Source organism: Diospyros lotus, chromosome 1 (genome assembly GCF_014633365.1).
Source record: "Diospyros lotus cultivar Yz01 chromosome 1, ASM1463336v1, whole genome shotgun sequence".
Taxonomy (NCBI): Eukaryota; Viridiplantae; Streptophyta; class Magnoliopsida; order Ericales; family Ebenaceae; genus Diospyros; species Diospyros lotus.
The window spans coordinates 37,052,883-37,066,727 of NC_068338.1; the positions used below are offsets into that span (position 1 = coordinate 37,052,883).

At 36.6% G+C, this 13,845-nt stretch overlaps 2 protein-coding genes across 8 annotated transcripts; one reads left to right on the top strand and one right to left on the bottom strand.

The window, feature by feature from the left end:
• Positions 1-777: 777 nt before the first annotated feature.
• LOC127802641 (GTP-binding nuclear protein Ran1B-like) lies at positions 778-4,283 on the top strand. The gene is made up of 8 exons (XM_052338578.1): positions 778-929; positions 1,107-1,176; positions 1,738-1,794; positions 1,917-2,034; positions 2,638-2,727; positions 2,825-3,004; positions 3,097-3,174; positions 4,100-4,283. The coding sequence occupies exons 1-8, from the start codon at positions 927-929 to the stop codon at positions 4,167-4,169; spliced, it is 666 nt and encodes a 221-aa protein (XP_052194538.1). The 5' UTR covers positions 778-926; the 3' UTR covers positions 4,170-4,283.
• A 1,860-nt stretch (positions 4,284-6,143) lies between these two features.
• LOC127802622 (uncharacterized) lies at positions 6,144-13,257 on the bottom strand. Of its 7 annotated transcripts, none has more exons than XR_008023318.1 (8): positions 13,107-13,257; positions 11,929-12,349; positions 11,196-11,468; positions 9,508-9,768; positions 8,309-8,389; positions 7,353-7,456; positions 6,578-7,222; positions 6,144-6,497 (listed from the first exon to the last, which is right to left on the bottom strand). XR_008023318.1 is itself a non-coding variant. In XM_052338554.1 (3 exons), the coding sequence occupies exons 2-3, from the start codon at positions 12,319-12,321 to the stop codon at positions 10,677-10,679; spliced, it is 1,185 nt and encodes a 394-aa protein (XP_052194514.1). In that variant the 5' UTR covers positions 12,322-12,349; positions 13,107-13,257; the 3' UTR covers positions 10,485-10,676. The 7 variants fall into 7 exon arrangements, 1 of the variants encoding a protein (XP_052194514.1); XR_008023317.1 differs by having other exon boundaries at positions 7,353-8,174; XR_008023314.1 differs by having other exon boundaries at positions 7,353-8,389.
• Positions 13,258-13,845: the final 588 nt, after the last annotated feature.

Sequence of the window (13,845 nt, forward strand, 5' to 3'; positions counted from 1 at the left end):
GAAAAGAAAATAGGATGAGTTTTTTTGGAAAAAGAGACCCATTTCTAAAATAACTTTTTTAACCTCTACCCTAATAGAGAATTATATTCATTTGGGTGAACAAAATAATTATAATCAATCTATAATAATTATATATAATATTTAATTTATATATATAATAGTATTAATTTATAAATAATTATTTAAATATATATTCCTTTATAAAATATTCTGAAATTATAATTTATTTACAATATTAGAAAAATACTCACTTATTACTGTAAAATTAAAAAAAAAAAACTTTTGAAGATGTTAGATTCAGTATTATATAGATAGATTCCATTACTATACACATTCTTCTACTCTTGATTTAATAAAAATGAAATTCAATGCACAATAGAATATACATATGACATTTATATTAAGTTTAACACAAGTTGACGTCATAATGTAGTATAGCGTGACAAGTGTTCATTAAATTTGAAGTGACGGGCTACTTGACTTGTGTTTTTCCCCTTCCTTTTAATATTGATTTTAATCTTTTTTGTGTCCAATCTTCATTTTCTGTTTATTATATCGAGTAATAATAATAATAATAGGCAAAATACCATTGATAATAAAATTTTATTATTTTTTTTTTTAATTTTTTTCCTTTCTGTGATCTGGACGCCAATGGGCCGAGAAAATCAGCTAAATTAAGCCCAATGTCTAGCTCCGTCCGTTCGCCTGAGTGGCACGTTATTGATTGCTCATCTTGTCCACTCATTTTTCGCTAGATCCGACGGCCCAGAGAGTCGCGTCAGCTTAAAGCAACCCGAGAGCAGCCCAGATCGCAAGACCTTCACTTTCAATTCCCCTACATAAAACCCTCCCACTCTCAAGCCCTTTCTCTCTCTCTCTCTGTCTCGCAGACCTGCGGTTTCTTCAATTCGTAGAAGATCAAACTGATGGTAAGGATCTTATTAAGCTTATTCTTCACAATTTTCTCGCCTTTCCATCTTATTTGTCGCACATTCTTTCGCTTGATTTGCATATATATCGACATACACATCAACCCACCAGTGAATGTTGTTGTTTCGAATAAAGAGAGCGCTAGGGTTTCTGATTTGTTGATGTTTGTCCTGCAGGCTTTGCCAAGCCAACAGACTGTCGACTATCCGAACTTCAAGCTCGTAATCGTTGGCGATGGCGGGACTGGTAATTTCCTCGCTTTTTCATCGGTGTCGTCGGTTTGGTTGTGGTGGATCTCTTTCATGAGATCGCGTAGAACTTAGTGTATAGATGATTGGTCATTGGTAGGGGACTTCATGTAATGTGAACTAGAGTATGCATGCGTTCAGCGTGGGGCAGATGCTGTGAGGGTACAACTTTCTCTATTCGTTTTTTGTTTCGCAGCTGAAACGAAATGAACCTTGAGGATTTAATATTTCTTTCAAGATTGTTTGCAGTTTGCTTGTTGCCAATGTGGTTTTCCCTGAAACTTAATTGTTTTAGTTCTTTTCATCTTTTTATAACAAATGCCTGCCATTTTTAATCACACTTCACATCTTTATTGCTAGAGTTTCACTTGTAATAGTCGGTACAATATTTAATTTGATTTCTCAACATATACTAGAACGTCGTTTTAATTTTTCAGTTGGTTTTTCATCTTACGTTCCTGAAATTTAATGAAGAATTCACATTTTTAATCACACTTCACATCTTTATTAGCTTCAATGAAGAATTCCTATACTGAAATTTAAGTGCTTATGCATGCAGGGAAAACAACATTTGTGAAGAGACATCTTACTGGTGAATTTGAGAAGAAATATGAACGTAAATCTTCTTTGCAAGGAACCTCCTCTAGATTTGGATTACAAATCTTATTATCTTATATTACCTGCTTTTTTGTCTAAGTTACTTATTTTTGTCTTATTTATTTCCTTTGTTGTAAATAGCAACCATTGGTGTGGAGGTTCATCCTTTGGATTTCTTCACAAACTGTGGGAAAATCCGGTTTTATTGCTGGGATACAGCAGGGCAAGAGAAGTTTGGGGGCCTTAGGGATGGCTACTAGTAAGTAAATCTGTTTCTTTTGTTCGTTTTGACCTAGCTGTGTTTATGTTCTTTTGAAACTTCTTTCCTGTGTGATAAAATAGAAAGTTATGCGCTATCCTCATTCATATGATCTCCCATTTTAAGTACTATAATAAATTTCAAAACATTCACATGAAGGAGATATAGAAATATCAGTTTTTCTGTTAAAATTTATTTATTTGAAGTGCTTTCTAGACAATAATATATGTAATATGCAATGGACTAATTAACTATTCACAACATGATATATCCCAATATCCTAAGATTGAGGGTTTAACGTCTTCAGCATGGACACATATCCACACCTGAAATTCATACCTGAATCTATGTAGTACATAGCCTTATAAATGGGTAAATCTTTGATGCTGGGAAATTGTTAGTAGTGAAGTTCTTTGGAGCTTGGCTGAGGCTTGAGTAGCTTATCTAGCTGCTCTAACCTTACTAGAAGTCATTAGCATTGTGATGTTCACTTTGGATTTTCTATTATCTGGCACTCTGATGGGACAGGATAGAGAAGTCCTTGCTCTGGATATTTTTTGCTTCTTGTCCAAGCACCATGTTAAATGTTTGTACTCTATGCAGCATCCACGGACAATGTGCAATCATCATGTTTGATGTAACTGCCCGATTGACATATAAGAATGTTCCCACATGGCACCGGGACCTCTGCAGGTATATTCCAGAGTGTTGTAATTTGCTTATTATTTCAAGCTTGGATTGTAGTGACTTTGCCCCAGAATTGAAACTCATTCATGTTTGTCAATATCAGGGTGTGTGAAAATATTCCAATTGTACTTTGTGGAAACAAGGTTGATGTGAAGAACAGGCAAGTGAAAGCAAAGCAAGTTACTTTCCATCGGAAAAAGAACTTGCAGTATTACGAGATTTCTGCAAAGAGCAATTACAACTTTGAGAAGCCTTTTCTGTACCTCGCTCGAAAACTTGCAGGGTATAGATTAGTATCCGTGAAATAGGCATTGCTGTCTCTCTTAGCTGTGTGCAGGGTTGAGGTATTAATTACTGAAATATTTTTGTTTCCAGGGATCCTAACTTGCATTTTGTGGAGTCTCCTGCCCTTGCTCCTCCAGAGGTGCACATTGACTTGGCTGCACAACAACAGTAAGTCTTTGTTACGGCCCTCTCTCTCACACAGCATAACAACAATCATTTTTTTTATTTATTTGCTGCATTTTAGGTCATGGGTTATTCTGTCTAAATGCATTATTATACTTTTGGGAATTAGTATGGGGCACCATGATACCTATGGATTTATCTTTTTGATTATTTGTTAATTTAAGGAATTCTAAGACCAAAGCTTCAATTCATGTATATAATGGAGCTCTACTAAATAGATATTTAAGATTCTGTTTGCCAACTTCTTCCCTAAATGTAGGAAGGTTAACTACGCCAGCACCCTTTAACCAAGAATTGGTATCGTTTAAATGGCCTCTTGGGGCCCTGATACACATCACACACACACACAAAATATGGAGAATTAAATAATTTGACCCCCTCAAATTAAAATTATTAACGTTGCTATGTCTTTTATATCCTGTTGCCTTTGTACCTTTTTCTCTCGCCTTAGTTGCATCACTTAATACAAATTCTTCTGGTAAAAACTTGTTCCCAGTTGAATCATCACTCGTCACTAGAAATAAGTGACCAACATGCACACATGGTTTTCAAAATTTTTCTTAAGCGGCTCAAGTTCGTTGATGAAAGATTGTGTTTTGAAACTAAATGGAAATTTGTAGAAACAAGTGACCTTATGATATTTGCATGTTTTCAAAATTTTTAACGAATGGCTTAACTGCATTGATGAAAAGGGTTGTGTTTTGAAACTCCCATGGAAATTGGTGAGAGAAATAACGCACGTCTGCCTTCCATCAATATGGTTTATGTTGTGATACTAACAAAGGGGTCCTAGAATAAAAGTTTATGGTAACTGATAAGGTATATTAGAAACTCTTTTACTGGCCGTCTAAGGCCGCAATTAGGTTCTAACTGGTGCACATATTTTTTTGGTGGTTGGTGATCTGTGCAGGCATGAAGCTGAACTTGCTGCGGCTGCAAGTCAGCCCCTTCCCGATGATGATGATGACACATTTGAGTAGAGAGGTTATGCTGAGTGATCTTGTGTCTTTTGTGATGTGTTGGTGTGGCAGTTCTTCTAGCGAATGTTACTTGAAAATTTTAAAAAAGAAATTTATTTTCCAGACTTAAAACTATTTGAGTGTTCTGGATTCCATTACATGTAGCGGATGGATGTGTTTGTTTTAGGAGAGAGGGAGGTCTTACGTTGGTTGGGAGTTTATATCTCCGAACGTTGAGTTTTACTTGTGGTGGTTCCAGCCGAAGTTGAAAGCTTGCTGTCAACCATATAACCTGAAGTCCTTGCTTTCAGCATGCACAAGTATGATGGAAAAATCTTCAAATCCCACGGTTAGAAGAAATTGCATGTTTAAACCAAAGAGTACCAAGTATATGATCTCTGAATTTGATCCTCTTTGTCGAAGTTGATACGGCAGTTCAATTCATGCTAAAGCTAAAAATACTAACTCGTTTACACATCAAATCAAATGTCTTGACGGTCACCGTAAAACTCGGCAGCCTGAATAAACTCTCGGATGGATTTGACAAAATGGACGGGCTTGAAAGCATCAAAATTTGATTTTCTTTCTGCCCTCTTCTTTGGTACAATTTGTTTCTCCGTATGTTCATTGTGGGTACGATTCTTCTTTCCCTGCCCGCTTTCATGTCTCTCCTAGTGCTACCGAAATTTATGGCTGCTAGAATGACATGAGCACGTGGATTTTTCTACACTGTCGCCAAAATATTGTTAAATTTTAACTTTAAAAATATTGCAATATTTTGCAATTGGGCGACTGCAAAGCGCGCCAAACTTTTGCACACAACCCGGAGTCTCAAAGCGAAAGCCTCTATTGCAAGAAAATCGAGGGAGACCTTCCTCCTCGCCGACAGCCACAACCCGCCACCACTTATCTGAAAATCGAAGCCCTCCATTGCAAGAAAGTCGAGGGTTACCTTTCTTCCTCCTCGCCTACAGCCACTGTCGGCCACCTCAACGAGATTTGGTTGTTGCTTGTGCAATGGATGTATAGATTTCACTGATATTTTCTAGGTTTACATATGATGATAAAATTTTAGAAAAAAATTTCAAGTATATATGTGCATATTCTTCTCTCCAGTTCCGAAAAAAGAAAAAATGATTTGAAGTCTATATATATATATAAGGCTGCAAAGAATTCAATAAATTAAATTTCATTTGCAGGAGGATTTGTGTACAAAATATGACGAAAGAGTGGACAACCAAATTGATAAAAAAAAAATAAAAAATAATGGATTCGATGCCATCAGCCGATCATACAAATCTAATAATCAGTCAATAGGCCTGGTTGCAAGTGGAATCACCTCAGCCAGAGGCGTTGACAGTGGAGTGGCCATCGGTGAGGTGGCCTGGAAGATGGGATAAGTCGGGGGCAGTCGGAGACATAATCGCACGGGTGAGAGAGAGAGAGAGAGACGGTCGGAACGAGCTGAAAGGATTCTGGAGGCTCAGTCGCTCGAGAGAGAGATGCTGTTACTGGTGAAGATCGTCGACGATAGGAGGGAACGAATGCCAGAGGTGAAGGATACACGGTGGAGTAGATTCACGGGTTAATTTTGCAATATTGTTCAGGGGGTGAAGGGTATTTTTGTCAGAACAGTTTTGACTTGGGTAAGACATTGGGGGCAGTGTAGAAAAATCCTAAGGACATTAACCACCAACCGCGGCCACAGGATCCGGCGCTACAAAATTATTATTTATCCCGAAGGGGCAACGGATGAGTTTTCCCAAACGCAGTGCGCAAAATTATTATTCTGCTGTGGAAGCAGCCTCCTGCTTATAATAAATATGCTCCGTTCTGTCCAAGACCAACTGCATCATGGTGTAGGCTCATCTTTGAAATTGAAATAATTCATCTTCTTTGTTGCTGTCGCCTGAGAATTGAGAGAGGGGGATTACGCTACACAGTCTGATCCCAACTCTCTATCAGAAATTCATGATAGCACACAAAACACCTCCATTAAATTAAAATTCTTGAGCAATCTTCTAGATCACATTAATGAGTCAACAAGAAGGGGTGCCGGCCCTAACCCTTGCCCCAATTACACAAACTTACTTGTCAAATAACAATAAAAAAAGAAAAAAAGAAAAAAGAAAACCATGGTCCTTCGCTTATCATGTACAAGTTATGTGCTGGTGCTTAAGATTGCATCAGGTCCCGCACAAACTGCCTGAAGCCCATATGCACAGTTTTCAAGTCATACCGAAGGCAATAGGAAGAAAATTTCCTCGATATATGCTTGTTATTTAACTTTATCATTATTTAACCAAGTAATTATGGTATAACAAAGATCAGCTGCCCAAGAGCGTGAACCTCTTGACGACAGTTTTTAAGAGAGATGCGTACATAGGAGATGATAGTACAGCAAAGATCAGCTGCCCAAGGGCGTGAACCTCTTGATGACAGTTTTTAAGAGAGATGCGTACATAGGAGATGATAGTACAGCAAAGATCAGCTGCCCAAGGGGGCCCAAACCATCAAGCTGATAGTTCCTGAGAGAAATGTGTACGTGAGTAATGATAGAATACCAAAGATTAGCTGCCTTAAGGGCGTAAGCTCTCATGATGGATAGTTTTGAGAGAGGTACAGTACGTCATGCTGAAAGCCTTTTAACTATAGCAGCCTCTTCGGATCTCATACTGAAACTGCTTATACTGAGAAAGTGGATTCAAGTCCAAACAAGTAACTCGACATACCGGGCATGGGGGAGAGCCTCCTTTTGAACTTTACATTACAAGACTATTTAAACTTTTCTGATATTCCTGTGTGTCTCTCTTCCACTCTAACCAAGTAATGATGGTACATCAAATATCAGCTGCCTTAAGGGCACAAGCCCTCTTGATGGTACACAAGTAGTGAGATTATATTAAAGATCAGCTACCTTAAGGGCTCAAACTAAATTTTTGAGAGCGATGATTACATAAGAAATGAAAATATATCAAAGATCATCTGCCTTAAGGGTGCAAACCCTCTTGATGGATAATTTTTGAGAGATTATCAGACCTTCTTACATGCCCCCATCATAAGGCTCCAGATAGCTGCAAGAACAGCACAACTTAAAAGTAATTTCTTTTCTTTCCATAAACCCTAAAAGTTTTGAGAAGCAGAGAATGTCAGGAGAGATAGAAGTAGCATAGGCCTTATGAAGGAAACAAGAAAAATAGCTACCTGTGAAAACAGGAGACCTCGTAGGGAAGTTGCTTCTTTTTTTGCCACGAGTCTCAACAGCTTCAGTAAACTCCAGAAACCTTTGGACATGTTTACTATTCGAACTTCAATGGCATCAAACACAAAATCACATCTCAGATACTTAACTGAAACTTCACAGATACGCCCAATGAATGACATTAACCACATGGCTGATAACAAGTCGAGCACATAATAAACAATAAATAAGGAGTCTCACAAAAGTAAAAAATATGAAGTTTTTAGCCCCAACATAGATGATTTCTTGCTTTATGGGCTTCACTTTCTATGCCAATTTCTCCTTTCACAATATCATAATCCAGATTGTATCTTGTAGATGTCTCGACTACATTATCCAGGTTGAAAGTCAATCAGTGGTCACAAAAAAATTCCCACATCCCTTTTTTACAAAATAAGTTAACATCTAGACCAAAAATAACATTAAATCACATATAGACAAAACAGACATCTTATGCTATGGCCAAAATGCATATACATTTATTGCACTAACCTAAAAAAAAGTGTAATCACACCCATTCCCATAACCCCATTTCTCCCTCATAATAGAACAATTTTATTTAAAGGAAAAGTAAGTTGAGAATGCCAAAAAGATACAGTTCTTCATATAAAAAGGAAATAAACTGCAAATGAAGAGGCTAAACACATGAATACTCTTAATTCAAGCGGCTAGCAGAATTTCATAAAAAGAAATTTGTTCCTCTTTCAGTCACAAAGTCAGCTTCATTCTTGACCACTCTAGGGTTTCAACAAAGTATCAGCTCCACATAAGAATTCTTCATATTCCTGTTTAAAGCTCAGAAGCTTATTATTCACTTCAAACTATTTCATATGACCACACCAAGTATAGATGGTTCTTTATTAAATCAAACAGTTGAGATTAAGACAGTATAGACATTTGAGAAGACCAGTAGGCATACCTGTGAAGTGAGTAGATTGAGTGAAAGAAGTTTATGGCAAATGAGGTATAAGAAGACCAACAAAACACCTTAGTAGGAAACCTGTAAGCATGATATGAAATATAATGATCTTAAAAAAGATATGGCCATCGGTAAAGACGATAGCTGAGCTAGAATTCATAAATCCGACCCCACCTAGTGGTATCAATATTTGATTTTTTGCGATAACGACAATGATATTCCTCAACTTGGCAATACATGCTTACTTATCAAAGACACATGACAATGGGATAGAAATCTATGAGATTCCAAAAATCACAATCATTGTTATGTACTCCACTTCTTATTAACATCATTCCCAAATAATGTGTTGTTAGCAAAGCAAGACATAGTTGAAGGAAAGAGTGGGGAAAAGAACTACATAAATTTCAAAATGTGTACAATTACTTTACGTAGATGATGGTAAGGTTGTGTACAAATATGAACCTCCCCAATCCTTACAATGCAGGAAGTCTCTTGCATTAGGGGCACCCTTTTTTGGACATTAAGAAGAAGACCAGTAAACAGACCTATGACATGAGTGGATGAAAAGGAACAAGTTCGTATCAAGAAAGGTAGAGAAATACCAAGAAAAGGAAAAGAAAAGGATTGAAAAAACTTGACAAGAAACCCTTAAACATGCGATAAGGTATAATAGCCTTACAAAAGATATGGTTATGAACAGAGATGGTTAGAAAGCTAGAACATGTTAACCCCACCAAGTGGGATTAAGGCTTGTGATTGTTGTTGTAGTAAACCATCCTGTTGTGAAATAAACCTGTGTGTGTGTGTGGTGTGTGTGTGTGTGTGTGAGAGAGAGAGAGAGAGAGAGAGAGAACATGGTAATGAATGTTCAGACTCGCAATGTTTTGTATGACATGTCGCATTTACTTGATTTTTCTTTACTGGCACCATTTGTCTATTAATTATCACTTAGAATAAGAATTTTACCTCCATAATGTACTCAAGTTATTAAGTGAATTCAGGCTTCTATAACCACATCATCTTTCAAATAAAACTACCAACTGGAGTCCTGCTAAGTGCAAGGGTTCCAATTGCCTCTTCTAGATAGAATTGATGGATTTGGTATCACAATAATAAAGAGCATAACTATGTGCACCACATATATGAAGAATAAGAGCACAGATCAATCAGCAAACAGCTAAAATAAGCACAAGAACCTTCAGTATCAGGATGTTTATGGCAGCTTCCTTCAGCTGAATATATTTTGACAGTTCTAGAAAGCTGGCCTGAATGAGATGCATTAATGAACCAGTATAATAAGTCAATATCTGGTACCAATGGCTAGCCATGAATTGGCTTTATTTTGTGGGGAAGTATTTGCAGATACTGCCTCATTGTTAATGCCAAAAAAACGGTGCCAACCCCAGCATCATCTTTAGACATTTGGAAGCAAGGAATGCATGCCTCCAACAGTGGCCCTGGAAAATGCAGGGGATTCATCAATAACGACCTGAATAGATAAGGTTCATGTGCTTCCAAATTGATGGAGGACATTGTAGTTATTCAAAGTTTAATCAATAATTGAAAAAATATGTTTTATGTCAAAAAACCAAACTTAATGGAATAGCTGCATGCATCTGGAATGTAATAAAGGGGATTACAGATAGTGCCAAACAACTGCACTTTCAATCAATGTTTCAAAATTCATTAAAACATTCAGTGTGTGTGACATCCACAATGCAAGATTCTGTTCAAACTGCCATAACCTACCAAAAAGCTTCCATTTACTTCTAAAGCTATAGAAAGCTTATCATGGCAGAAGAAAAAACTTGATATGGCTAACAAACAACAACTATGGAGCATAAACATGAACAACTGGCTCTGACATATGCAAGCATATTCTGGAGAGGAAGTATAGACTTTGAAGCTTTACATCATACATCCATCAAAAGAGAAGCTCAAGATTGATGATTGACTTAAAAAAATACTGAAAATAGTAAAGAACACCTGACATTAGATGGAAAAAACTGGTGTTAACGTGCCATTTAAATGTAACACTCCCAGAATGTGATATTGGAGATAAATACTCCAATATTTTATGTGCCAATTGAACGTGGCTTATTTGCTTACAACAAAACTTTAATGATATTCGAAGTTCTTATTACAAATTGAAAGATATTATAAGCCCCCCAAATAAAACCAAATTTTTTTATACATAATATCAGAGTTACAGAAGCCAACTGTCTACACATAAGAAGGTTTAATCTTGAGACAGAAACTACACAAATGAAATGAAACAAACCATCCCTCTCCTTACAATGGGCTCTATGATTGAAAGACAGAAAGGGGATCAACAGTAAAAGGAGAAAGACAACTTCCTCAATTGTCAACTAGTCCTAGCAGAAATTAAATTCCTCAGCTCCTTCAAATGTTCATCATTTGAAATGTGGAGCATAATACGAAGATTTGTCAACATTGCTTCTTGTTCCCAGCTTAAGGGTCCAGAAGCATGCAATGCCTCTAGAGTGCGCCTATAAGCACACAACTCTAACCTATGGACTATACTTGCTGTTATTTCCTCTTCCTGAGGAAAGAGATAACTTTCCTGATTTCCTGAGCCATAAAAAGATTCTGCATCACTACAAGGGGTACCCGTTTCTTGATAAGGACCTCCAACAAAATGGCTGGGAAACATTTTTGGACCCTCACTGGTAATGCTACAACTACCAACAGAGCATGCATCACTATCAGAATCATTAGGTTCTGAGCTCCTCGCAAGAGAACATCCATCCAAGCCGTTTAGTTTTTCCCTCTCCATTTCATAATACCCATTTGATCTATTATTACAGGAAGAATGCATGTATGTTTCACCCAGATTTTCTCGTGGGTAAGCAACAGCATCTACCTTTTTGGGTGACAGATCTGGGAAAAATCTCTGGCGCACAGCATTTTTCTCAATTGCTCTTTTTTTCTGTGCATTTCCGGTGTATGCATCAAGAAGGGAGGTGCGGCATGGATATGCTCTTTTCTGAGTTCTAGAAGAAGCCATATGATGTTCCTGCAATCCAGCATTTTCCTGATTGGCAAAAGAATCATCTCCTGTCTGCAGTTTGATCTTTAAAGTTGACGGCCTGCTAGATTTCACATCTTTGAACCTTCCAGAACCCTGTTGCAGCACCTAACACATAATCAGACCACACAGATATGGCACACCACAAAAAAATCATTTAGAATCGAATATATAGGAAAATAAGAATGGAGACACAAGAAGGTAGATTGCAATCAAAGTCCGACCAAATAACGCTAATGCTTGAGAAGGTAGCATTAGTTATAAAAATGCACAAACATAAAAAAATATAAAAATAAAATAAAGGTCCACAAGGCTAAAAAAGTGGGGCGGGCTGAAAACTGCCGTATCAAGATTTCATACTTTCACCAGAAAACAAGTAAAAAGCAGATCCAAGAGGACAGGTGCTACAAACATATTAATCAGTCATGACGCAGTTTAAAACAGGCCAATAAGCATCAGGTGATGACCTTCACGGTTTTACAAAAACAACGAAGCAGAAAAGGGGCCTAGAACAAACCCCAAGAAAGACACAAGAGACAATAACAAATAAAAAGTGGAGAAATAATACCTTATTGATTACAACCCATTTGTTGCCTTGGCAAGATTGTCGCACTCTGACTTGTGATTTGGAAACACAGAATTCCTCAGAAGCTCCAAGTGGCATCACCAAATAATGACCTCTCTCCAAAACCTTCAGAACTGTAGCAGTCTTCCACGAAAAACTATAAAAAACCTCTACAATATCACCAGTCACCCAATTCCCCATGCCTTCAACGGGAGGAGGGGAGGGCCTAATAGACTTCCTAGACACTTTATCCACCAAATCATTTGATGGCCCCGGATAATCAAGTTTCAGATGGAAATTATGCCCATTGCCAGAGATAATTTCAGCATGACGCCGTCCAACAGGCACCTCCTTTTTGCTCACAAAATCCACTTTATTCCCTCTCTTCAACCTCATGATGGTTGCAATTATGAAAACCTTAAACCTGTCAAAACCAAAAAATAAGAACTTGTACACAAAATAAAATAAAGCTAATCAAAAGGGTTATGATTAATACAGGCCATGTTCTTTAGATAAAATATTACATAAATACTGTCAATATAATAAATGTCCCTCCTTTCCTATTGAAATGGGGGTTCCATACATTTAGACAAATGATGAACCAATATCATGAATAAATATAGCAAGAAGCAAACTTCTAAGTCGATTTCTCTTCAAACCCCTATAATCTCCTGAATAGAAGGAAACCCAAAAAGATTAATGATTCACAAACATGGGACAGATGATCTCAAGTGCCCCCACTCAGAAAAGAAACAACAAAAATTTAAAAGAAAAACGGAAGAGGAAAGAAGAAACCCTACAACAAAATATAACATATCAGTTACAACTAATCAAAAACTCACCAGAAACATAACATCAGCACAGAATGAGCTGATCAACTCAAATCCTACAATATTTAACTTTTTAACCAAATCCAATTTGGACCCAGAAAAAAAAAAAAAAAAAAAAAACTACACTTCCTAAGCATATAATAAACACGAAAAATTAGAAAAGATCAACATTAGATTTCAAAAAAATTGAAGAAAAAATTAGAAATTCGACAATTTTGAAAAGAAAATATTGGACGAAGTCTTCTGCAACGATTACAAAAGTCGTACAAATCAACATCCTGAGATACTGAATATGAACAGATTAATCATTGAAATACCAGATAATGAACTTTAATTAACAAAACCACTTACCTACCCTCAAAATTTGTGAAAATGGTTGAATCTTGACAAGGGGAATTTGTCGATTTTGATCTCCTAAGCGTTGGATTTGTAAATTTGTGGTTCTAGGGTTTCTGCAGTTGAAGAAATAATAATAAAATCGTGATTATATATATTTGCAGAGGGTAGTATCGGAATATGGAAGTATGGTATTCCTCTGCCACCAGAAAAGTAGGAGTGCGTGTTGCGCTCACCGCTTCCCCAGTGTTTTTTAATATATCTAATTATTTTTATTTTATTTTATTTTATTTTTCCCTGAGAACAGGGTTTCTGTGGATTTGATTGTTATTTTCCAAATCACGTTACTAAACAAAAAATTAGTTAGCAATTACCAAATTCTGTGTTAATAATCTTTTAAACCAAAATTTCTCTAACGCTTATCCTACATTTTCACTAAAAAAAACCAAACCTAAGTTTGGTATTCTTCTAATTTTGTATACATCCCTAAAATAATGTTCAATAAAAATTAATTGTTTTATTCAACTCATTGATATTTGACAATTTTAATTCATTTGTAATAACATAGATCTACCACCACCCTGTACCATGATGACCGTTTTTCCCATTTTATAATTATAGAAACTATCCTAAACATTTTTATTATTATTATTTTTAAATAAATTGATAGACATGAATATTCGATAAATGTTAAGGTGATACCTGAAAGGTACAGGTGGTGGTGGTACAGAAAGGAAGATGTGGGTACAAGGGC